The sequence below is a fragment of the Oreochromis aureus genome, linkage group 6 (genome assembly GCF_013358895.1).
Source record: "Oreochromis aureus strain Israel breed Guangdong linkage group 6, ZZ_aureus, whole genome shotgun sequence".
Taxonomy (NCBI): domain Eukaryota; kingdom Metazoa; phylum Chordata; class Actinopteri; order Cichliformes; family Cichlidae; genus Oreochromis; species Oreochromis aureus.
In genome coordinates this window covers 42,906,287-42,928,953 of record NC_052947.1, presented here as the reverse complement: position 1 = coordinate 42,928,953, position 22,667 = coordinate 42,906,287, and the positions used below count along the sequence as shown (strand labels likewise).

General features: G+C 44.5%; 3 protein-coding genes across 11 annotated transcripts in view; 2 read left to right on the top strand and 1 right to left on the bottom strand.

Annotated features, from left to right (window-relative positions):
* Positions 1-6,620, top strand: part of LOC116317579 (signal-induced proliferation-associated 1-like protein 2) — a 32,808-nt gene extending 26,188 nt beyond the window's left edge. For 2 of the 7 annotated variants that reach the window (XM_031736394.2, XM_039613262.1), the window contains exons 15-21: positions 87-150; positions 265-372; positions 1,602-1,788; positions 4,184-4,303; positions 5,206-5,269; positions 5,344-5,425; positions 5,503-6,620. In XM_031736394.2, the coding sequence (XP_031592254.1) occupies positions 87-150; positions 265-372; positions 1,602-1,788; positions 4,184-4,303; positions 5,206-5,269; positions 5,344-5,425; positions 5,503-5,646 (769 nt within the window). In that variant the 3' untranslated portion in view covers positions 5,647-6,620. Of the gene's footprint in view, positions 1-86; positions 151-264; positions 373-1,601; positions 1,789-4,183; positions 4,371-5,205; positions 5,270-5,343; positions 5,426-5,502 lie in introns of all 7 variants that reach the window. The other 5 variants (XR_005613346.1, XR_005613345.1, XM_039613263.1 and 2 more) reach the window with 5 other exon arrangements.
* A 2,250-nt stretch (positions 6,621-8,870) lies between these two features.
* LOC116317481 (reticulon-3-B-like) lies at positions 8,871-16,921 on the bottom strand. Of its 3 annotated transcripts, none has more exons than XM_039613266.1 (11): positions 13,524-16,921; positions 11,350-11,503; positions 11,213-11,269; positions 11,006-11,144; positions 10,414-10,483; positions 10,293-10,339; positions 10,158-10,216; positions 9,866-10,003; positions 9,182-9,745; positions 9,082-9,098; positions 8,871-8,979 (listed from the first exon to the last, which is right to left on the bottom strand). In XM_039613266.1, exons 1-8 carry the CDS (start codon positions 13,585-13,587, stop codon positions 9,883-9,885), a joined length of 711 nt encoding a protein of 236 aa, XP_039469200.1. In that variant the 5' UTR covers positions 13,588-16,921; the 3' UTR covers positions 8,871-8,979; positions 9,082-9,098; positions 9,182-9,745; positions 9,866-9,882. The 3 variants fall into 3 exon arrangements, with proteins under 3 accessions (XP_039469200.1, XP_039469201.1, XP_039469202.1); XM_039613267.1 differs by having other exon boundaries at positions 11,350-11,500; positions 13,524-16,919; XM_039613268.1 differs by lacking the exon at positions 9,866-10,003 and having other exon boundaries at positions 11,350-11,569; positions 13,524-16,919.
* A 2,978-nt stretch (positions 16,922-19,899) lies between these two features.
* On the top strand, positions 19,900-21,674 carry gemin6 (gem (nuclear organelle) associated protein 6). Its single transcript, XM_031736283.2, has 3 exons — positions 19,900-20,239; positions 20,414-20,803; positions 21,028-21,674. The coding sequence occupies exons 1-2, from the start codon at positions 20,106-20,108 to the stop codon at positions 20,784-20,786; spliced, it is 507 nt and encodes a 168-aa protein (XP_031592143.1). The 5' UTR covers positions 19,900-20,105; the 3' UTR covers positions 20,787-20,803; positions 21,028-21,674.
* Positions 21,675-22,667: the final 993 nt, after the last annotated feature.

Genomic DNA, 22,667 nt, shown 5'->3' with positions numbered 1-22,667 from the left:
GGACCAATTGCTTTTCAGGTTCTGATTCTTTAAACTGATTAAATCACAGCTCACTAATCAACAATAAACATAAACTTCTCCTGCAGATTAAGCTGTGTTCCAATAAAAGATGTTGGTGTGAAGCAATCTGATGTCACTGCAGGTGAACAGGTGAGGCTCATTTCTTTGTCATTCATTATTTATTAGTAATTTATTCATGAAATTGCCCCAGTTCAAATGTAAGATTGGATTTAATAACATATTTATTGTCCTACATCTGTCTAGTTGGTGTTACTAAGGCTGCTCCTGTCATATCATCATAATGATCATCATCTCTGGTTAATTAGTAGAAACAGGAAGCACAATGAACTTTCCCATAAACACATGTTGAAGGTAACACAGGTAGCAAGATGACATTGAATTGATGTTTGTCTGAATCATCATTATGGTTGAAATGTCAATGAATCAGCATTAAAATACTAATGAAACCTGATGATATCATAGTCATGACACTAGAATAACATTGATTCATAGTTGTCCCATTATAATTGATTGCTGATCTATTTATAGTTGACTAGGTGACAACAATCATGTTGAAAACTCCATCCATCCAACCATCCAATTGCTTCTACTTCTCTGGGGCCAGGTCGTGGGTCAGCAGCCTAAGCAGAGAAGCCCAGACCCTCCCTCTCCGTAGGCACCTCCGCTAGATTGTCCAGGGGAACACAGAGTGATTCCCAGGCCAGCCGGGAGACATAGTCTCTCCAGTGTGTCTGCCCTGGGGTCTCCACCCCGTGGGACAGGCCAGGAACACCTCACCCAGGAAGCATCCTTGTCAGATACCCAGACCACCTCGACTGGTTCCTTTTGATGTGGAGGAGCAGCGGCTCTACTCTGAGCCCCTCCTGGATGGCTGAAGTCCTCCCCCCATTCCTAAGGGAGAGGCCAGCCTCCCTTCAGAGGAAGCTCTTTTCTGCCTCTTGTATGCGTGATCTTATTCACTGCCCAAAGGTTATGACCATAGGTGAGGGTAAGGTTGTATATCGACCGGTAAATCAAGCGCTTCGCTTTTACACTCAGCTCTCTCTTCACCTCGACAGACCGGTACAGTGTCTGCATCACTGCAGCTGCAGCACCAATCCGTCTGTCGATCTCCTGCTTCCCTCACTCGTGAACAAGATCCTGAGAAACTCCTCCACTTGGGGCAGCAACTGTTCCCTGACCTGGAATGGGCACTCCACCCATTTTCAGGTGAGGCCCATGGCCTCAGATTTGGAGGTGCTGATTTTCATTCCCACCGCTTCACACTTGTCTGTGAACCGCTCCGGTGCGAGCTGGAGGCCATCACCCAATGAAGCCTACAGAATCACTTTGTCTGCACAAAGCAGAGATGAGATTCTGAGACCACCCAAGTGAAAGCCTTCCATCACTTGGTTACACCTAGAAATTCTTTCCATAAAAATTACGAACAGAATCAGTAACAAAGGGCAGCCCTGGCGGAGCCCATCACCCACCAGGAACGAGTCCAACTTATGGTGTTTCCAGTTTTCATTGACTGCAACTTTACCCTGACCTCTGACCACCTTTATTTTCATTCTAACAACCAATCCCTCATCTCTCAGCCCATCAGAGTCCCTGGTGTTCCTCCTCCGTCTACATGGAGATCTCTGACCCACACGATGTCACGTGACATGTTATACGGGATTTTGTTTTGCTGTTCTCAGCTGCCGTCGGACCACCTGCCTCCACGTCTCAACAGCACGCTACCGCCCACCATCGGCAGAAAACTGCCACTGCCGCTACAGAGGAGTGAGTACCTGTTCTCTGACTTTAAGAATTCAAGTCAATGGCTGTATCCCAATTCAGAGTCTGCAGCCTTAAAGTACGCAGCCTCAACGGTCCTCAAGGGCCGCGCACTCAAAGACCGCTAAGGCCGGAAGTGCGAGGCTTGTAGGCTTGTGAAATGGGACGGTCTAGCCTCCGTCGCGCTGCCCAGGTTGCCTAGCAACCATGATACTAACAGCTGAAAACATTTCATACAGCTTTGTTTGACAGAAATGAAGGAGAACATATTTTGTTCATTTGTTTCTACACGAGCTTTGTGTGATTTGATAAGTATCTGAGGCTGAGACCACAGGACTGTAAAACATGATAGTTGGGCTTCATTTCTGTACTGAACAGTCATTTCAAGATTAGTTAGTAAATAATAATTAGCTCATGTTGTTCATGAGACTAAAGTCATCTCACTTTGGTAATGTAAATATAATATGGCCAATATTATAGTTATTATATTATTCATGATTAGTTATTACAGCAGTGAACATGAACTCTGTGTCAGATACTGAGCTGCAGTAAAGATTCAAGTTGCATTTATTTATATTTCCTATCACCTTAAATCGTCACTCAAAGACAAGTATCTCTGACAGTGTATATACAGATGTATTATATATAAGAGACAAACATTGTTTGTTTAATATGTTGGCATTACTAAATTTGGCTCAATGCTTACATACATGTGTAAAAAGAAAATGTACGAGCTGTGATAACTGTGTCTGATAGAATGAAGATCAGACTGATATATGAAATATTCCTTTATTGGGTGAGAAAATCAGACCATGTCATAACTGCTTTAAGTCATACAGAATAGATATCAGAGCCTTAAACAGGCTGACTTCTGCTAAATGGGTCAAACTGGGCAGAAAGTCTACAAACACATAACATCCTTATAGAATATGATGTAACACTATAGATCAACTTAGCTCAGAATATATAAAGCATATAAACAATTACAGCAATATGATGCAACAAACACAGCAGTGCTACTAATCCAAAATACTCAAAGCTTCATAGAACTGAAACAAACATTTATTTTTAGCTCCATTCTGCTGCTGATACATACTTTAGGTTTCTGAATATTAAACTTGTTGCTGCCTTTCATAGTGTGTAACTTGAAGGCCCTGAGTACTTTCTCCCACACTGAAAACACTGGGATGATAACATTATTTGAACATTACCTAATAAGACTGATTCAGGACAGACAATTAGTTATGTTAAACTTTCCTAGCAGTCCTTCACAAACAGGGAACAGTCTGTCTATTCTCTCCATCTGTCAGCTGCTGCTGGCTCTTCCTCCTCCTCTTCCTCACACACTGCTGAGTTTGTCCTGGTGGATCATCAGGGTGCAAAGCCTCACAGATGATGTGCAGCAGTGGGTCCCTCAGTCTGTCCTCACTCTGGACACTTGCAGTTGTCACACATGGAAATCAAATGTGTGATAAGCTGCAGGATTCAAACACAAGTGTAACTTATAAATACATGTTCATACTTTTATTCCACAATCAGAGAGAAAGAAACAGAGAGAGAGTGCAGGACAGACAGACAGGTGACAGTCTCAGGTGTACACACTGCTACAAAACAGCACAAGAGAAGGAGGATTTAGTGTTTGTGTTATTACGAAAAGCTAAACAAGAAGAGTTCCAGATGGTCCAGTGGACACATGTGTGACTCCTGTGATTAAAGCATCTTTCTTTCAGCTTAACGAGTGAACCGTCAGCTCGCTCAATCACACGTTAAAGTCCGCTTTGGCTCGACACCACCGAACAGAGGCAGCAATATAACATAGCTAACATTAACAGTGCAGTGAATCCTGCTTGTGCCGTCATATTCAGGACTGCAAACCGAGCAGCATCACTGACTTTCAGCTTGTTGTGTTTGTGGATATATGACTGACTTTAATTATCCATAAAATCATCACATTCTCTGTAAGATTAAGGTCGACTATTGAGCGGCGTATATTTTAAAGTAAAGGCTTTAAAACCAAGTAAACGCACAAAGTACTAACGTCGCTAATGTTTGTAACTTTGCCGACATGTAGAAACATTTGCACATAAATAAGTGACATATTATTCAGTACTTACTTTTAAAAGTTTACTCTTCGGCCGCCCCTCTTCCAACGTTTTTTTTCGGCAAAATTATCCACACCCACCGCCGTGCTATGAATTGTGGGATATGTTGGGCCACGAAGTCTACACCGACCCATCCTTAAAATTCAGGGAAATGAAGGACGCATTTCGAGCAGCCTTTGAATTGGGACAGCCTTCGTCATGTCGCTGTGACGTAATCGGCCTTAAAATACGGCCTTTAAGGCTGCAGACCCTGAATTGGGATACAGCCAGAGTCAACACTCACCTGCCCTCCTCCACAGGTAACCGCTCTTACTCTGACAGCTTATTGGCTCTGAGGTCTGGAGATAAACACATGCCGCTCCCACAAGCCTCATCACAGCTGGACTGGTTTCACCTGGAGAGCACTCAAGCCTTCAAAGGTAACAGTATCTTGCCCAAAGACATAGACTGGAGCAGATGGGGATCGAACCTCCAGCCCTGCGATTAGTAAGTGACCTGCTGTATCTCCTGAGCTACAGCCACCTCAGTTAGTCTTTAGCCTCTGTGTTTGTTGGCCCACTAACCCTCTGACCTTGTGGTGGGCAGATTCTCTCCAGTTCAATTCAGTTGATTTATACAGCGCCAAATCACAACAAGGAGACAGTAGACCCTACAATAATAGATACAGAGAAAAACCCAACAATCATATGACCCCCTATGAGCAAGCACTTTGGCGACAGTGGGAAGGAAAAACTCCCTTTTAACAGGAAGAAACCTCCAGCAGAACCAGGCTCAGGGAGGGGCGGGGCCATCTGCTGTGATTGGTTGGGGTGAGAGAAGGAAAACAGGATAAAGACATGCTGTGGAAGAGAGACAGAGATTAATAACAGATATGATTCAGTGCAGAGAGGTCTATTAACACATAGTGAGTGAAGAAGAAACAGTGCCTGTTCTTTGCTCCCAGCGTATTCAAAACTGATTTTAAGCTCCTTAAATATGTCACATTTCTGACCTGGTAATGATGCACACTCCCAAAGGTCAGTGAGGTCAACTGAGCAGGGCTCCTGGTTTCACCGAGGAGCAGATTAAAGCTCAGAGATCAGTTAGGATCTCAGCAACCCTCAGCATGCTCCAAACCGTCTGGAAACTAATTTATGGAGAAGGCAGAAGGGGTGGACCGCTTCGGGCTGATAGGCAGGAAACAGGAACTCAAACGCAAATTTACTTAAGGACCGCCTCCTGTGGTCACATGACTCACAGTTGGTCACATCTGGTTTGTTGTTTGTCTGTTGTTGCGAAGCCGCCGCCCTCTCTTAGTTAGCTAGTGTTCACCTGTTCACAGCGGACATCAATCAGACACAACCCACACTGGGGGTGACATCACAGAGCTCCGCCCTGGAGGACAGGTGAGATACCTCATTTATTCTCTCTCAGTAATATTGCTGACATCACAGTGACATCATGGCTCCCCTCCCCTCAGTGACATCACAGCCCACTCCCTCTCAGGTGAAGTCCTCCGACTGGAAGAGATTCTTCAGCAGCTGCAGCTCGACCTGCTAAAGGTAAAGCACATTAAGCTGATGTCATGGAGGCAAGCGGATGACATCATCGCACTGACTTGTGTCCATGTTGTGTTCAGGAGCAGCGGGACAAAGCTGCACTGCAGCAGCAGGTGCTGAGCCTCCGTCAGGAGAACCACCGCCTGCAGATGGAGAGCCACAGCGCCGCCAAGCACATCAGGAGGTTTGCCGCCTGGATGCTGCGCCAGGATTCATTACCATAGTAACACCACTAGCATTTACTGCCCATTCAGCTCTGTGTCACATGGCACACAGCGGATCGTGGTGACGATGAAGAGTTTGGACCGTGAGCAGAACAATTGATCGCTAAATTGATTGCTGAACAGCACGAAGCAGCACGCTGGATGAAGATGAGGTGATCTGACGGGTTACCTTGAAGTAGGCGGAGCCTCTCTATGATTCTTGCTGTTATTTGTTTTCACACAGAGATGCAGTGAATTAGTGGCAGCACCACGAGCTGACCTCCGTGCGCTTCCACCTCTGTCAGCATCGGAGCAGCTGGCAACGATGAGCTTTTACTAAACGCCTCAGCGCAGATGTTTAAGGATGTGTTTTCTCTTCAGACTGTGGATTATAGAGATGTTTTATCCAAGCTGAATCAGCTGATCCAGAATCAGCTGATTAATCCAAAACTCTTCTTTCATGTGCAGAGAGATCCGTCCTGCTCTCTTTCTGCTGTTACGTGTCTTTATTTTTGTAAAGGTTTACATCAGAATTTACTTTTTTGGCCTAGATTTCCTGGACATGATGTGATTAATACTGTAATTACAGCAGCATTCACAGATAGAAGGTTCTTATTTGGAAACATTTTCATCAGGTCGATCGTTTCAGTTTATATATTTTATATCTGTATATATAAAATATGTGTTTCATTTGGTCAGCAATGAGCAGCCTGAGGAGGCGCTGTGGAGCCGCATGTGTTTAAGCTGGCTGCAGGCTTGATGTGAATGAAGGTGAGGAAAGGTAAACGTGTAGTGGGCCCTGAGCAGTCACATGACCGAGCCTCCAAGTCTGTGGACTTCATAAACTCAGTGCGGCTTCAGGAGGAGCAGCCAATCAGCTGTCAGATGCTGCCCCCTGGTGGAAACAGCTGTGTAATAAAAACTCAGTTTGTTCACCATGGCAACAGTAAACCTTTACACTTTATTTCTCTGATCAAAATAAACATTGGAAACAGTGATGTCACCAATCAATAATCAATACTGTCAGATTGGTAGTCAGCTGCAGATCAGGTGGCCTCTGAGGTGTGTTAGCGTGCTCAGTAGCGAGTCGAGAACCCGTGGATCTCCACTTTGGAAATGTCTCGCTCGTTGGAGAACACGGCTCGATCAATTCGGGAACTCGGACTGCCGACGCTCTTCAGCCAGTGCTTCCTGAGGAAGAGGAGGAGGAGGAAGAGTGCCGTTAGTACACTCGGGGTATTTATCAGTGACCTCTGACCCTGCAGTGAATAAAGAAACACTGTGCTCCTCTTCATCACGGTGAGGTCACCTGACAGAGACACAGCCCATGCCGCTGGCATCACTTAGTAGGAGGGGCTTAATTGTGTTTAAACCCCACCCTCATTAAAGAGTTCAGATTACATCACAGGACAGTTACAACACGAGTGGGTGGAGTCTAGAGATGGACCGATCCGATATTACGTATCGGTATCGGTCAGATACTGACCTAAATTACTGGCTCGGATATCGGAGAGAAATAAAAAATGTAATCCGATCCATTAAATATCAAAAAAGCACCTCAAAAAACTTGCGACATGGCGTAACTCGGCTCATAACCGTAGCACGTCGGAGCAGTGTGCTCACGTGATAGAGCGGCTGTGTGTATTTGTAGCCTCGCTACCAAACCAGCATTTCATCTCCGAGGAAGTTATCCCAGAGAGAAGTAAAGCAAGTGTGTAAGTTCATCTCTGAATGTTTGTAAAGCGTTCCCACGTTAAGCTTAACAACCGATATATGGAGCGACTGCCTCTCTCTCCCCCTCTCCTGCTGCTACTTCAATCGTGAAACTGCTTAATGATCAGCTGATCGGCTTTTCTGTCGCGAGTCCGTCTCTCTTCTTTGTTTTTGGCCCACTTTGCACCAGAAAGAGGAAACCAGCGGCTGAACAACAGCAGCACGTTTAAGCTTGATAAGCTGTTGTTAGAATTTCTTTAATATTACTTTCTACACCAGGATCCTTTTCTACGTAGCTGACGGCTGGTAACTGTGCAGGGGCGGATCTAGCAAAGTGTAGCCAGGGGGGCCGATAGGGCATGAACAGGGAAAAGGGGGCACAGAGACATACTTTTCTTTCTTATTCTCATTTAAAATGTCGAGCTTTTAATAAATAATTATCTGAATCTTACACCCAAAGTTTTAATCTGATGTAAAATGTGTAGAAGTCCATTACTGTATATAGTAACTGTTAAGTCTAATATACCCTAGTAAGCTATAGTACTTTTTTCTTTGGGAAGATACCATCTGTGCAGTCTGCAATTCTGCTGAAGAAAGATGTTGAATCTATTTAATTATTCTTGAAAAATAATTTATTTCTGTGCATTTTTTTTCACACTGCATCAAATTAAAGTTGATTACATCGATTAAGCATCATGAGCTGGAGGGTGGGGGGGGTTCCCTATTTTTTTTTGCTGGGAGTTTGCAACCCTATTAGTTAGGTTGCTTAATATTTCTGCTAAGTACTCTTTAAAATACCAGAATAGGGAGGATGGAGCAGGTTTAAGTTTATTAGATTGATCAGTGTTGCTGAACTATGAAATATTTTGTGTGCAGTGTATTTTTTACATACAGGTATAACAGAATAGCTTTAGTGTTGTTGTTTATTTAAACTTGAGTATGAACTTATACAAAATGCAGCAAGATATTAAAAAACAGTTTTATTGATTAAAAAACACACTATATCGGATTCATATCGGTATCGGCAGATATCCAAATTTATGATATCGGTATCGGACATAAAAAAGTGGTATCGTGTCATCTCTAGTGGAGTCATTTCACAAACTACACACTGGCACCTCTTTAGCCCCTCCCATCACACCAGTGAGTAACAGAGTTGTGGCATCAGGAGTTTAAGGACCTGCTTGATTTTAACATGATGTAAACGTCTGATGTCACAGGTGAGAGTCGTGTGATTGGTATCACAGCACTTCACTGCCAGACACACAAGTAGTTTAGGAGAACTGTGGCCCCGCCTCTCTGAGTATGCGCCTGCAGCTCCTTGCTCCTCTGTCCTCCTCCTGCTCTGACTGTGAGGTCATAGTCAGGTCATAGGAGAAGGCAAATGAGGACAGCACAGAGCTGCAAAGCATTATGGGAGCTATAATACTGCACTGACATTTTCAAATAAAAATCCATTAAAGGATATATCTCTGTGCGTGTGTGTGTGTGTGTGTGTGTTCGGAGGCTCTGATTGGTCAGGCAGACTCACATGTCACTGACTTTGTCCCACGGTCCCTGGACCTGACCAATCACAGTGCCCTGTCTGGTGTTCTTCACCCAGCCGCTGAGCCCCAGACTGTGTCCGTGATCCTCTGTGTACTGGCACACATTCACAGGTGTGTGCGTTTAGTCATGTGACACGTTTCCATGGTACACACTGATTAAACACAGCAGTAATGTGAAGGAAAAGAGGAAGCTCACCATCCTGAAGCACACACCTGAACACGGAGAACAAACACAGGGTCAGCGAGTAAAACCTCAAAAAACACACAAACTCGCCGTCACGTGTCAGGCGACCTACCCTGCACGTTCCCGAAGACCTCAAAGTCCACGGAGACGAGTCTGTTTTCAGCCATGATGGCGTGAAGGAGACAAAGTAAAAGCGCACACGGAATCATGTTTGCGCAGCGAGATATTTTTATCTCTGATATTTAAACCTCTCTCAGAGGCCTTCAAAATAAAAGCATCACTCTTGACTGGTCACAGTCATGGTGATCTTTATTTTGAAGGGCATTCACAGTGCAGTTATACTACAGAATACTTCCAACAAAATAAAATTCACAGTTCCATGACTCAGCTTCCTCGCTGTCGTGAAACTGAAGCTGCTTCCTGTCCAAACATCAGGAAGTAACTGTGTAAACATGACCACGCTCACACCTCTGAATATGACGGCTTGGACAGGTGAGGACAGGTGACGCTGGGCCAGAATAAAAACACATGGCTTGTTTCTCGTCAGTCTGATTTTATTCAAAGTCTTGTGAGTCACAGACAAACAGGCGAATGAGAGGAGGGGGCAGAGCTTCAACATCTCAGGTGTCACTCAACCTTGCTTTTCTTCACAGCGCCAGGTAACTTATCCTGCAAACTGAAAACAGACACAGGACGCTTGTCAGGACAGAATAATGTGAACACCTGCAGATTAGAGGTGGGCTCATCTGTGTTAACGTAGAAACTGAACATGGATGAATCAATCAGCAATCAATACCTGACTGTGAACTTTAACTATAGACAGGTGACAAGTTCAAGAAGAACAGACAGTATGAACACACTGAGCATGCTCAGTTCAGTCGAACTCTTCATAGAGGTAGAACAGGTGGGAGCCTTTGTAAAAGACGACAGGTACCTGTGGACCATGAACACCTGAGACAAACATTACAGAGCCCAGTGGTGCTGCAGAAATGAAGGTCAGGTTCTCACCTCTGACCTCAGTGAGACATTTAGATCAGAGTTGACCTTCGGTGAGGTCATGATGAACACCTGATTACCCGTGACCTCACCTCTGCAGAGTTTCCTCCAGTTTGAGCCGAACGGCCTCAACGTGATGATCAATCTGAGCCTGAACACAGAAACACACTCTGAGCTAAGCACGGAGCAGACTGGGTAGAAGACAGGGACATAAGGTGTGTCTTTACCTTCTTCTTCTGGTAGATCAACGGTGTAGTGAAGAAAATGATGTCAGCTGCACACAGAGAGAAAACCAATCGGAGATCAGAAAGACTGATATTTAAATCGCTCAGAGGGAAACAAACTCACCAAGGATCAAGATGGTGACGCCATTGAACACGGCACCAACGTACGTCATCACCCAGGTGACGGCTGCCAGCTGAAACACGAAGAACAAAGACATGGACCAAACACACAAACAATAAACAAAATTGAATTCAGTTTTATTTATAAAGCGTCAAATCACAACAGTCTCAAGGTAAAGACCCTAAATAATACAGAGAAAACCCAACAATCATATGACATCCTATGAGCAAGTGCTTTGGCGACAGTGGAAAGGAAAAACTCCCTTTTGTTCTAATAGGGTGATATGGTACTACAAGGTCATTAAGATAAGATGGGGCCTGATTATTTAAGACCTTGTATGTGAGGAGCAGGATTTTGAATTCTGGATTTAACAGGAAGCCAATGAAGGGAAGCCAAAACAGGAGAAATCTGCTCTCTCTTTCTAGTCCCTGTCAGGACTCTGGGTTTTTAGGGTCGAGCACAATAACCTCAGTTTTATCTGAATTTAGACATTCCTGCAGTTTAACTGCTTGGTGTGTGTTATCTGGCTTCATGGATAGATTAAGTTGAGAATACACACAACAAACAAACACACAGAATAAAAACACACACTGACCTTCAGAGAGTCGACCAGGTCCTCCACCAGTAACAGCCTCCTTGTCTGATTACTGAACCAGTTCAAGTGGATCAGAAACTGGTCAGCGAGCTGCCGAACTGACTCTGAGGACACCGAAATGTCCCTCTCCAACAGAGACCTGAAGAGGAGAGCTCCAGTGAGGTTAGAATGGTTAGAGCCAGGTTAGAATCAAATCACCCGGGTTACCTGAATGGATGACCTTCATTGGACTTCTGAACAGCCTGGATCACGGATTTATAAACTCTGCAGACGGGATGGAGAACAGGAAGATGTTTTTCATGCTGAGTAATGTGATCTATCTGTCTATAGCAGGTTCCACTCACCTGAAGGTGATTGTGACACAGAGGCACGCCAGGAGCAAATAGGACAGCACGCTGATGACTGACAGTGTTGCCAAGGAAACAAGAACCAGCAGTGAGAGGCCGAACGCCGCTCCAGATTTCTTCGGTTCTCTCCAGTGCACGAGCTGTGAGGCTGCTGACATATTTTCTGAGATTAACCAAAACCAGCTTGATGCCAAAACAACAGCAGGCTCCCAGAAACCTTTGACCGGGAAAGACACAGATATGGACAGAACGAGCAGGAGAACTGCCACACCAATCACACCATCACAGCAGTGAAGCATGCCACAGGGAAGCAGATTCAACCATTCATGGAGGATTTCCTCGTACGTGTGAACTGGAGTGAAGCACTCACACCATCGGGGCTGGACTGGTAATCTGGCATACCGCGCACCGAAGGGCCGACCTGAAGGGCCGCTGTACACCGGCCTTATGAGAGCAGCCCATTCGTTCACTTTCATTACTCACACTGGATCGCCTAATCAAATTTCTTAACGAGACCGGCCCAACCCTACCTTCACTGTGTGCTCACGCAGCTTGTAGAAAAAGTTTAGCGAGGAAGAAGCAGCAAGAAGGCGGAGCTAAAAAGCTGAGAGAAAAAAAACAGACGCAGCATCAAAGCAGCTGTCGGGCTGCTGCACCGCCAACAGTTGTAGCACGGGAGGCTGCTGCTGCATGTGGAGACATGCAGGAGGAGGAACAGCAGCCCAACAACAGACTGAGGAAAAGATGGAGGAGGCGAAATAAACATGGCGAGAAAATAGATGGAGGAACATAATCAGAGATCCAGGTAAAATGGTTACTTTGACCACGAGCTGCTCCTGACAGCTAAATGTAGCTTTCACTGCAACTGAGAACGAACCCAACAACAACAACAACAACAGTACCCACATGATTAAAAAGAAAAAACTCAATAATCAAACTTAATGAAATATATACAACTGAATGGGGTCAAAGTCCAAGACTAGCTCAGAGACGTGGAAATAGCCGATGTTCTCTCCCACAAGCAAAATGAATCAGGTGAGCAGATGTGCTGAACCTTCATGAACCACAAACAAATCCACAGGAACCTTCAAGAATTCAATTTGATTTATGCAGCGCCAAATCACAACAGACTAATAGTCACCAGCAACCTCTGAAATCCAACAGGAATTTTTAAAAACATTCCCAGAACTTAATCCTGGACCTTCAGGACCTCTACTTTAGCCTTTCACAGCAGCATCCAGTCTGCTAGCAGAAACAAGCACTGGCCTTATTATCACCTGAAAAACAAAAGAAAACGTCTAATCTTTGCTGTCAGCAAATAATTTGGAACATGTTGTAGATGCGTTCCGTTTTTTCCATTTCAGGTGAAATGTCCCATTACTGGGACTCTCTTTTCCCCATTCAGTCATCCTCAGCCCAAAATCAGCTGGACTGCTAACAAAAAAAACTTTAAAGATAATTAATCACAGAGTATTCTTGCCTTCGTTCAGCTTCTTTCCTCTGTAAGCTAAAGAACCGACAACATTCAAGAGAAAACCCCAACGAGCCGAGGGAAGGAAGAACTCCTTTTTAACAGAAAGACCTCAGGCTGGGCTTGAGGACTTAAACATGTTTTATTCCACGTGTAAAGCTCTCTGTAATGCCACCTTTTAGAGTTTCCCAATAACCTCATCTCATTAATCCAGGTTTAATTCCTGCAGATCAGCTGCGGTCATGTGGATCCTATTAGGAGGTGGAGCTACATTCCACAGAGATCCTGTTCAGAGCACACCACATACTGATTAGTCTCCACAGGAAATATCAACGCTGATCTGAACTGACCTGCTGATGTTTCCTCGAGAATGAGAACTCAAAGAACCAAGAGAGAGCAGAACCTCACCTCCCAGAAGAACGTTGGAGATTTAATGCCTGATAAATATCATCTGACCTTCACATCATCCAACTCACAGTTTATAGCTCAGCTTTACACACTCACACACACACGCACACTCACTCACACACACTCACACGCACGTGCGCACACACACACACACAGAGCAGCCTGACTAACAGTCAGCTGATCAGGACAACAGAGCTTTGTTAGCCTGTTTGGTGAAAAGCCGTCAGGTCAGAACAGGTGGCAGCCTCCGTCTACTCTATACTGTTTCATGCCAACAGATCAGGTGTCTCACCTGTGTGCGTGAGGTCTCTCAGCGAGGACGAAGAGTTGTTGGAGGACGATGAAGAGTCTGCCATGTTTCAGCTGTTCGGTCTGCAGGTCTGACCCTCCGTCTGGCTCTCCAGAGCTCAGCAGCTGCTCCATCCAGCGATGACATCACCACATGGGTGGAGCTGGAAAGAAGGGGTGACGAAGTTTAAACCCTCTGAGCAGCTTGATGTGAGCTCAGAGCAAGAATGCTCAGGAGGGTCAAAGGTCAGCCAGCTGAGAGTAGTTTGAGCAAACTCAGACAAACATCCGCACATGCTGTTTAAGTCCAGCCAGACACGGGCGTGCTGGTATCAGTCTTTATCGATCAGAGAGGAAGTGAAACCAAACGCAGCTTGAAGCACAACAATCGTTAATCAGTAATCAATAATATCGACACATCAACAGACAGGAAATGAGCTCAGTGATCGCAAGAGAGAGAGAGAGAGAGAGGGAGGGAGCCACAGGTGTGATCAATATACCTGAAAGTTCAGAGTTCCTGACGCATGCTGCCACAGCACGCTGTGACCACGCACCTGTAACAGGAAGTGCCAAGTCAGGTGATGCCGTAAGACCTGTGCAGCAAGGATGTCTCCTGTATTCTGTGGTAAATGGTAAAATGGCCTGTATTTGTATAGCGCTTTTACTAGTCCCTAAGGACCCCAAAGCGCTTTACACATTCAGTCATCCACCCATTCACGCACACATTCACACACTGGTGGAGGCAAGCTACATGTAGCCACAGCCACCCTGGGGCGCACTGACAGAGGCGAGGCTGCCGGACACTGGCGCCACCAGGCCCTCTGACCACCACCAGAGGGCCCGGGAATGTGCTCGCACTCAAGGGGTTTATAGTTTTATTCATGATGTCACAGCAGATTAACGATTACCTGGATGGGTTTAGCTCACCGTGTCTTTGCAGCATGAGGTTACCGCCACTGAGGCTAAAACATGTGTCCACACGGGTTACCTGCTCCTCCAGCTAAGGAGGCTGTAATGCTGAGAGTCGTAGGCGTACTGATACTGGGAGCGCCGAGGCATACCAGTAGAGAGCTCAGCAGTACCTGACTGCTGGAGATAACCCTGAGAGAGCAACTAATCAAAGTGATGTATTATGACAGCATTAAACTCAGCCTATTTAACCTTGTGACGTCACTGATGGTGTCACTAATGAACAGCTAAAGATCGTACCATCAGAAACTGAAAGCGTGTGCTCAGGTGGGTGCAGTACTCACTTCTAACCCCTGGACAGCGTCATCAGCATCTCACGGGTTCACAAAGGCGAAACCTGGCGGGTTCTTGGCAATCCAGACGGTTTGGAGGGGCCTGTCGTATCCAAAGACTGGCTCCAGCCCACCTGGGACGACTGCAGTGATTTTCTTCATTAGGCTGAAGGACAGGAACCTTCAAAGTCTCAAAGCTCTACTGTGCAGGCCTCACCTTAGAAACCAACAGCAGCACTGAGCGTGCTCAGTGATTTAAAAAAAAAAAAAAAAGTTTATGTAATTAAATGTTCATTTTCCTGCTCTGTGTCACAAATCACCAGAATAATGATCATTATCACTGAAAGTGCTAACGAAGCTGAGCGGAGCGCGTCCGGGCCGGGGGTCGCTCGGTGAACCTGCACCATGTTCCTCGACCGAGATGGTTCACTACTCGAAGCGCTTCAGGCCTCTTTGGTGACATCTGGTGGCCAAAAATATGAACAGCAGCTTGAAATGAGCCGCCTAACTGTGATCACCCTCTCTGCGTTAGCAACTTCTGTTTAATATCAGGCTATCGGTGTGGTGCATCTGTTTTACGTTTATTAGATTAAAAACTAATTTGTATGAATAAACGTTTGAACATGAGCGTGTCCAAAAGAAGCCCGTGTCGGGCTCGAGAATATCACATGACCAAAGATGAACTCTCTGAAATGACGACAGTGCTTCATTATGTGATTTGAGCTGTTGAAAAGATGCATCACCATCATTGGTTGGGACTATGCTTGTGCCGTGAGGTCATTCCAGACCACCTTTTTGTTTGCTTTATGGGGAATATCCTTTTGAAGCGATGGCTTTTCTTTCTCCATATCAATCAAATCAAAGTTGATGTAACTCTGTAGAGATCTCTTTGGGCATTTCTGGTCATAAAGCAACATCGTCCAGTCTTCGGCAGTAACACAAATCTCTCATCAGCCACATGTTAATTTTTTTTGTTTTTGTTCAGTTACAGGAGCAAAAATTGGAGAAGTTTACATCCTTTTTGATTGTTTTCAATAATCACTCCCAAATATGTAGTTTTGTTTTAACAGGTATACCATTAATTCTGACAGATTTAAATATTTGAGAGGGAATAAGACAGACTCATTTTCAGCCCTGACACAAGTAGCTGCCTGCTCACATCATGTCTATTTGATAGGAACATTGCAGTGTCATCAGCCAGTTGTGCCCATCTCTATCTAAGGATGGGATACCCTGAAACTGTCCTTTTTTAATACTCCATAATTTGTGTGACAAGAAGGAGCAGAAGCGGACTTAAAGGACACCCTCGTCCAATCCCACGACTAACCCCAAAGCTCTGAGTTGTACCCCAAGCCCCTTTAATGGAGCTCTACAGCCCTGATATAAAGTGGTGACGGCTCTCAAACATTATTCCCAAATCCAAAGTATTGAATGGTCTTAAAATTTATGGCTTTATGAAAATCAACAAACACGATAAAACTGTCATCTAATGTTTATTCATTGTCATGTCCAAAACCAGTCGAATACCATAAAAACATGTTTCTCCAAACTTCCTCATTAAGTCCTCGATTTAACCTCTTAGCAGTGAAAAAATGTTGACATCACTATTTAACAGACTAATTGATCCTTTGTCAGTTTGGGGATGAACTTACACATGGAGGCAGTTCTTCTTTTACTGTAACAGTGGGGCTAACGTCTTCACATTTGTTATCTTTAAGAGAGCCAAAGGATTCTTGAACCTGTTTTAAATGAATTTGTTGATCACACATTTTCATCTGTAGGGGAGACGGGGGATAGTTGTAACATTTCATCTCTGACAAAGTAATCTTCATAAGGTATGCGTGGGAACACAAACATTGGAGGAAATGTGTTGCCAATGGCATTAACCGCATATACAAAGGTGACCAGTGAACCTCTCTCTGCTGATGTTATTGCCCCAACTTGTTTAATATAAGTTCAAGTAATAGTGTGGTGAGTTTTAACATTTGCATTATTGTTACAACTAACCCAGACTGTTGCTATTACAACTGACCCCGACTCCTATAGCCATCTTTGGCTCTCGGAGGAGGCGGACGCATCTTTCACCCTCTCACTCCCTTATCTTCCCTGCTGCTGCTTCTATTCTCCAAGACATCTACAGGAAGCGGTGCCTGAGGAAAGCAGGGAGGATCATCAAGGACTCCAGTCACCCCAGCCACAAACTGTTCAGACTACTTCCATCAGGAAGGAGGTTCTGCAGCATCCGGTCCCGTACCAGCAGACTGAGAGACAGCTTTTTCCACCAGGCCATCAGACTGCTGAACACGTCATAGACACCTCACCTTCACTACTGGAACTTCAACATTATGCACTCCATACTGTACATTAATGCCACTGTTTTGCACATACCAACCTCTGTATATTTTATATATCTTATTTTATTGTTTACTTTATTTCATTTGTAAAACATACATATACACACTATATACACACACACACACACACACATGTAGAAAAACATATTTAGTATACACATTCAGTAATGTATATACCTTTATATATTGTACATATATTTATTACTTTTAGATTAGCCATTTTTATATTTTGCTTGTTTTACGTTATTGTATTTTTGCACAACTCTGTTGCTTGAGAAGCTCGCACACAAGAATTTCACTCGCATGTACTGTACCAGTGTACCTGCACATGTGACGTGACAATAAAAGTGATTTGATTTGATTTATGTCTTTGTCTAGTCTCGTCTAATTCTAACCCTCAAAGAGTTTCTCAGCCTTGTTCTCTAAAACCTAAAGAATTATGGATTTGATCAACTGGTCCCGTAATGGAATTGACACCTTCCTGGTCTTGGGAGAGCCCAATTGTCCTGCGGAGACGTTTGCTGCCGGATACTCGATGGTCGGTTGCGTTGTGTGTGGGGTGACACTCTCGATGGAGGACATCAAATGACATCTACCAATTCAGAACCACGATAACAGAGTTCTGACTGATTGGAGCTGGCTCGGACCTGGCTTATCAAAGAACAAGAAGCGGCTACAGCTGTTCAAAATCCCATAAGGCTGGCCGACATGATAGCCGATTGGCAGGGCTATGAGTAAGACTGTGTTAATGAATGCAATATGGATAACATCTTGGAGAACAAGAACAGGAATTGAGAGAATTGGTGACCAGTGATGGACATTAGACCAACTGTAAAAATTGGATGCAGTTGTTCCCACTAAAACCAAACATTCACCATCTTCACTCATGCAGCTATCCCACTGGCACCAGCTGAAGGCCTGCCAAGGTCGAAGCTGACTGGAACAACAAAATTCTCCATGATAACAGGACTGTTGTCAGAACTCTTTGTCCCTCCTTCAAGGCCACCTGGGTCCACTGGCGACTGTTGACCTTCGCTTAATGAAGGCAATTGTGGCTCAAGAGTTGGGAGTTCGCCTTGTAATCGGAAGGTTGCCGGTTCAAGCCCCGGCTTGGACAGTCTCAGTCATTGTGTCCTTGGGCAAGACACTTCACCGGTGGTGCCAGTGTCCGGCAGCCTCGCCTCTGTCAGTGCGCCCCAGGGTGGCTGTGGCTACAATGTAGCTTGCCATCACCAGTGTGTGATGACTGGGTGTGTAAAGCGCTTTGGCGTCCTTAGGGACTGGTAAAGCGCTATACAAATACAGGCCATTTACCATTTAACAGGGCGTGGTCTGCTGAACATGGGATACACACATGCACGCACACATGCACCAACAACCTCCCTCCTCCGAATACAACGCCTCCCTCCCATGCTTACCTCCCATCTGATGTGGACAGCGGATCAGCTGGAGGTGCAATCGGAGATTTCAGCTGTACACACTGGAATACTCTCCCATGTTGCTTGTCTGTGTTTTATTGTGTTATTATTATGATATTATTATGATATCTGTGCATCCCTGGATTATCCTTTTGTGTTACATATTTCCAAGGTTTTTTTCCCTTGCTACCTAGCCTGACCTGTCTCCCCAATGTGATGTTTGTGTATTGTATGTACAGTCAACAAGGTCTGTCATCTCGGTTGTGGCAAATAAAGGCCCTCTCTCATCTCATCTCATATCAACTAGCTAACATTACACCCAACAGCTAAAACATTAGCACTAAAGACCTTCACAGAATATATCACGATAGACATACAAATAACATAATTTCAGTTTGATGAGTTTAACTGCAAAGCAGATAATGCTATTAGAAATTGAAATAAATTTTTTTTTTAAATTACATTTGGCACACAAATTACTTTTTTTCTTCTTAAAATGTCCATGTTTGCCAAAATGTGCTAATTTTTCACATGTAATAGAAGGACTGAATTTGGCATGTACAGGATGAATCACATCATTTGAAATTTAGCTCTGATTGGAGAAATTGAAAGTGTTACAACTGACCCACATTACGGTCTCCCCTACTATTGAAATCTTTTTCTTGCCTATGGAGAAATTTATCCACTTGTATTTTCTGAATGAGCAAAATATGATTTTTGATAAATATATTTAGAAAACTATTTTCACCTTCACATGTTAAATGAATAATTCTGAGTTTTCTAATAAAACATTGCTCAAAGTTTCTTTTTTGTTAACTAAAGAAATATTTTAGGCATTTTTTCAGCTGTTCTAACCGTTTCCTCCTAACAGCTGACTGTAACGGTGAGAATTCCTCAGATTCTCGTTTAGACAAATTGTTTTTTCACATAATCTTATTATTCTAGAAATTATTTTAATTTCTCTCGTTTGTCTTTAGAGAAAGCCTTTTCCTTTTTAAAAATTTCTGATATCAAATTTCATTTCCCTGAAAACTCTTAAATAGTTTTGCTTGTTAATAAGTCTCAGGGCTTAACTTTGGATTAATTTAGTTTCCAACAGTCTTTATTCTGAATTTGTCCAAATAATTTTAAATCAGTTTTAAATGGACTGCTTTATGGTCTGTCAGGACTGTTGTTTCTGTCCTCATTGCGTTTTTCCAGAGTCACGTTTTATTTGAAATTAAATTTGTCGACTCATTTCAGGTTTTCTGGATTTTCCTCAGTTAATGTATTTATTTTATTTTTGCTGGTTTATTGTGACTTCGCAGTATTAGTTTTCTTCTTATTTGGTTTCTCTTTAATGTTTTATGCTTTGGCCGAAGGGTCTCTATTCTAATTCTAGTCGCTTGTTTTTGTTGTGCCCGCTTCACCCTGCAGGGGGCAGCCGCGGCTCAGATTACGCCTTAAAGCGGAACCTTTCTTTCCGTGTTGTGTTTCCTCAGGAGCGTTAACAGCTGTGACCAGCAGACGGCAGGGAGTGGAGGGGGTGTGGATCAATTATTGCTCAGTTTTCGATCTCAGCGCCGTGAGGTCCATGATGCAGTGCGGCTGGCCCCTCATGGGTCCGCTCAGGTGGCTTCACTACGTCAACAAAGAGGTGAAGGTGAGAGCGGGAAAAGGCGAGGAGCACCGCGGCTGGCTGCTGAGCGTGGACCCGGTGTCCGCCAGGTAACGCGCACGTGGAGCCTAATTTGTAAATCGAACAGCTGATCATGACAAACGAGTTGAGTTTTTTCAGCCGTTTCCTGTGAACTTTGACCTTAACTCGTTTTTTCTGCATTCCGGGTATTTGACTGATCAGGAGTCACGTGGCTCTGACCCTTGTCTTCCTGTGCCCTGCAGTGTGGTCCTGGTGTCCTTCGGTGAGGCGGTGGCGGTGCGGGTGGTGATGGGTCACGCCGTGGAGGCGGTAGAGGTCCTGCGAGCGGCTGATGATGAGACGGCGAAGCGTCTGCGGTCGGTCTTCCTTCCCCCGCCGTCCCCTTGCCTGGACCCCAAGGAGCTGCGTCAGCGGAGAGATGCCTTGCGGCAGTGGCTGCAGGAGAACCGGATCCCCGTGGAGGAGGAGGGGGAGGAGCTGAAAGTGGCGGGCGTCCTGACGATTGCTGCGCCCTATAGTGGCCAGGACTGCAGGAGCTCCAACCAGATCATCCTGGACCGGATCCAGAGACTCGTCGGGATCCAGGACTGTACCAATCAGAGGTTGCCACTCTGAGCTGGGCCAATCACCAGGTTAGTTTGTTGTTTGAGCCCCGCCCTTTTGTCATTTGCCGATGTAATCTAAATGAAAGGAGTTTATAAGTGACTCAATTCCTGTAAAACTCACCTGTCCCACAGACTGACGAGTCACCGATCGCCATGATTAGTTATGTCAGAGTCGGTTTTAAATATGTGCATACTTTTAAAAGATAAACGGGTTTTATTTTGAAAGAGTGACAGGCACAATTTCATTTCAGGTGAGAAGAGACCTGCAGCAACCACGAAGAGCCAGGAAATCAGAGCGCTGGCTCAGCTGGGGTCACCCAGGGTCAGGGTGTGCACGGGCGGATTTCAGTTTCTGTTGTCAGACTCCAGTAATCAATAATTATTGATCTGCTGTAATCAGTCACACCTGAATGTTGCTGATGTGATTGAACATCACCTGACTCACCTGCATCAGTATCCGGTGTCTCCGGTCTGTCCTCTGAGGAGAACTGAGCTCTGCTCTTTATTTGCCCATTGCCATGGTGACACCTGCGCCTGTGGGAATGACTTGCTGCAGACTGATTCCTGGAGCGTTTTTGGAAATGTTTCTTTGTTGCAAAGTTTCACGTCGTTTCATACTTTGCAACAAAAATTCAGACTTGAGTCAAACTTTAACCCCAAGCTTTGATCTTTGTCAGTTTCAGTAAACATGGGGATGAAACGTCCACCGAATCATCTAATCACTGTAAATAAACTGTAAGGTAATTATTGTATCTATGCTAACAAGACACCCATCCCTCCATGCATTTATTTCAATATGCTCCGCTTGGTTTTGTTTGTTGAATTCAGAGCAGAGAAACACCTGTATCCTGGGGCTTTGTGTGTGTTCACATTGTCAATAAAGTTCATTGAAACCAGCCCAGAGTGAGCTCGAGGTCACAGCCCAGCGCCACCTAATCTGCTCTTTAAGTGATGACATGATGAATCCTGCTTCCTGGCCCAAACATTTATTTAGGGTGTTGTGTTTTTAACATGTTTTAATGTTTTGTATCTTGTTCCATTTAATCTGAACAAGCCCCTAAAAACAGTCAGTGATCACTGTCGGCCTCTCTCGGTTTTTATCACCACTGTTCATTTTAAAGCTCAGTTTTTAAAACCTTACGCTGTAACTACAGCCCAGCCCATGCAGCAGTATATTAATGACTAACCTCGTATTGTGGATGGATTATCTCAGTTGTTCTCCTGACTGAAGTTTGGTCCGTTTACAGCATCCTGCCATGCGATTGCATTTGTCCCTAACCATCAGGAACCCTCACGTTAACTTTTATCGAGTGGAAAAAAGTTAGCGTTCATCCTCCAGCTTCACTGTGTTTCTGTTATGCTAACATAGCTGTGTCGCTAGCGTAGCACATCATTATATACCAGCTAGCCCAACTTCAGTAACCCTACAAACGTCACTGCTGTTTAGTTTTGTCTTCATTGATGTTGGAAGTGACAGCAGAGCTGAATTTGAATGTTTCAGAAATCTCTCAGTCAGAACATGCTATATCATGTTTAGGTGGAAGCTAGCGAGCTAACTTCCTGCTAACTTCTAACTCTGTTAAATTTAATAAACTCTATTTTCATGGATGCCTGGATGTTAAACTTAATAGTTACACCTGGTAAAGCAGCAACGCTGATCATTTTATTAAAGATGAAATAATTTAGACAGTTTGCAACTCTCAGTGATGTCACAGTGTTCGTTTGACTTTGGGACCAGAAGCGGAGTTTGGACCCAGACAGGGTTAATGATGTCAGACTTAAAGACCACCCACTGCTGCAGGGGCAGTAGATGTGGAGGAGCCCACCTACAACCACCTCGACCTCCTCCTGTCACCACAAACAGCCACAGCTCAGCTTCTGCAGCACCATC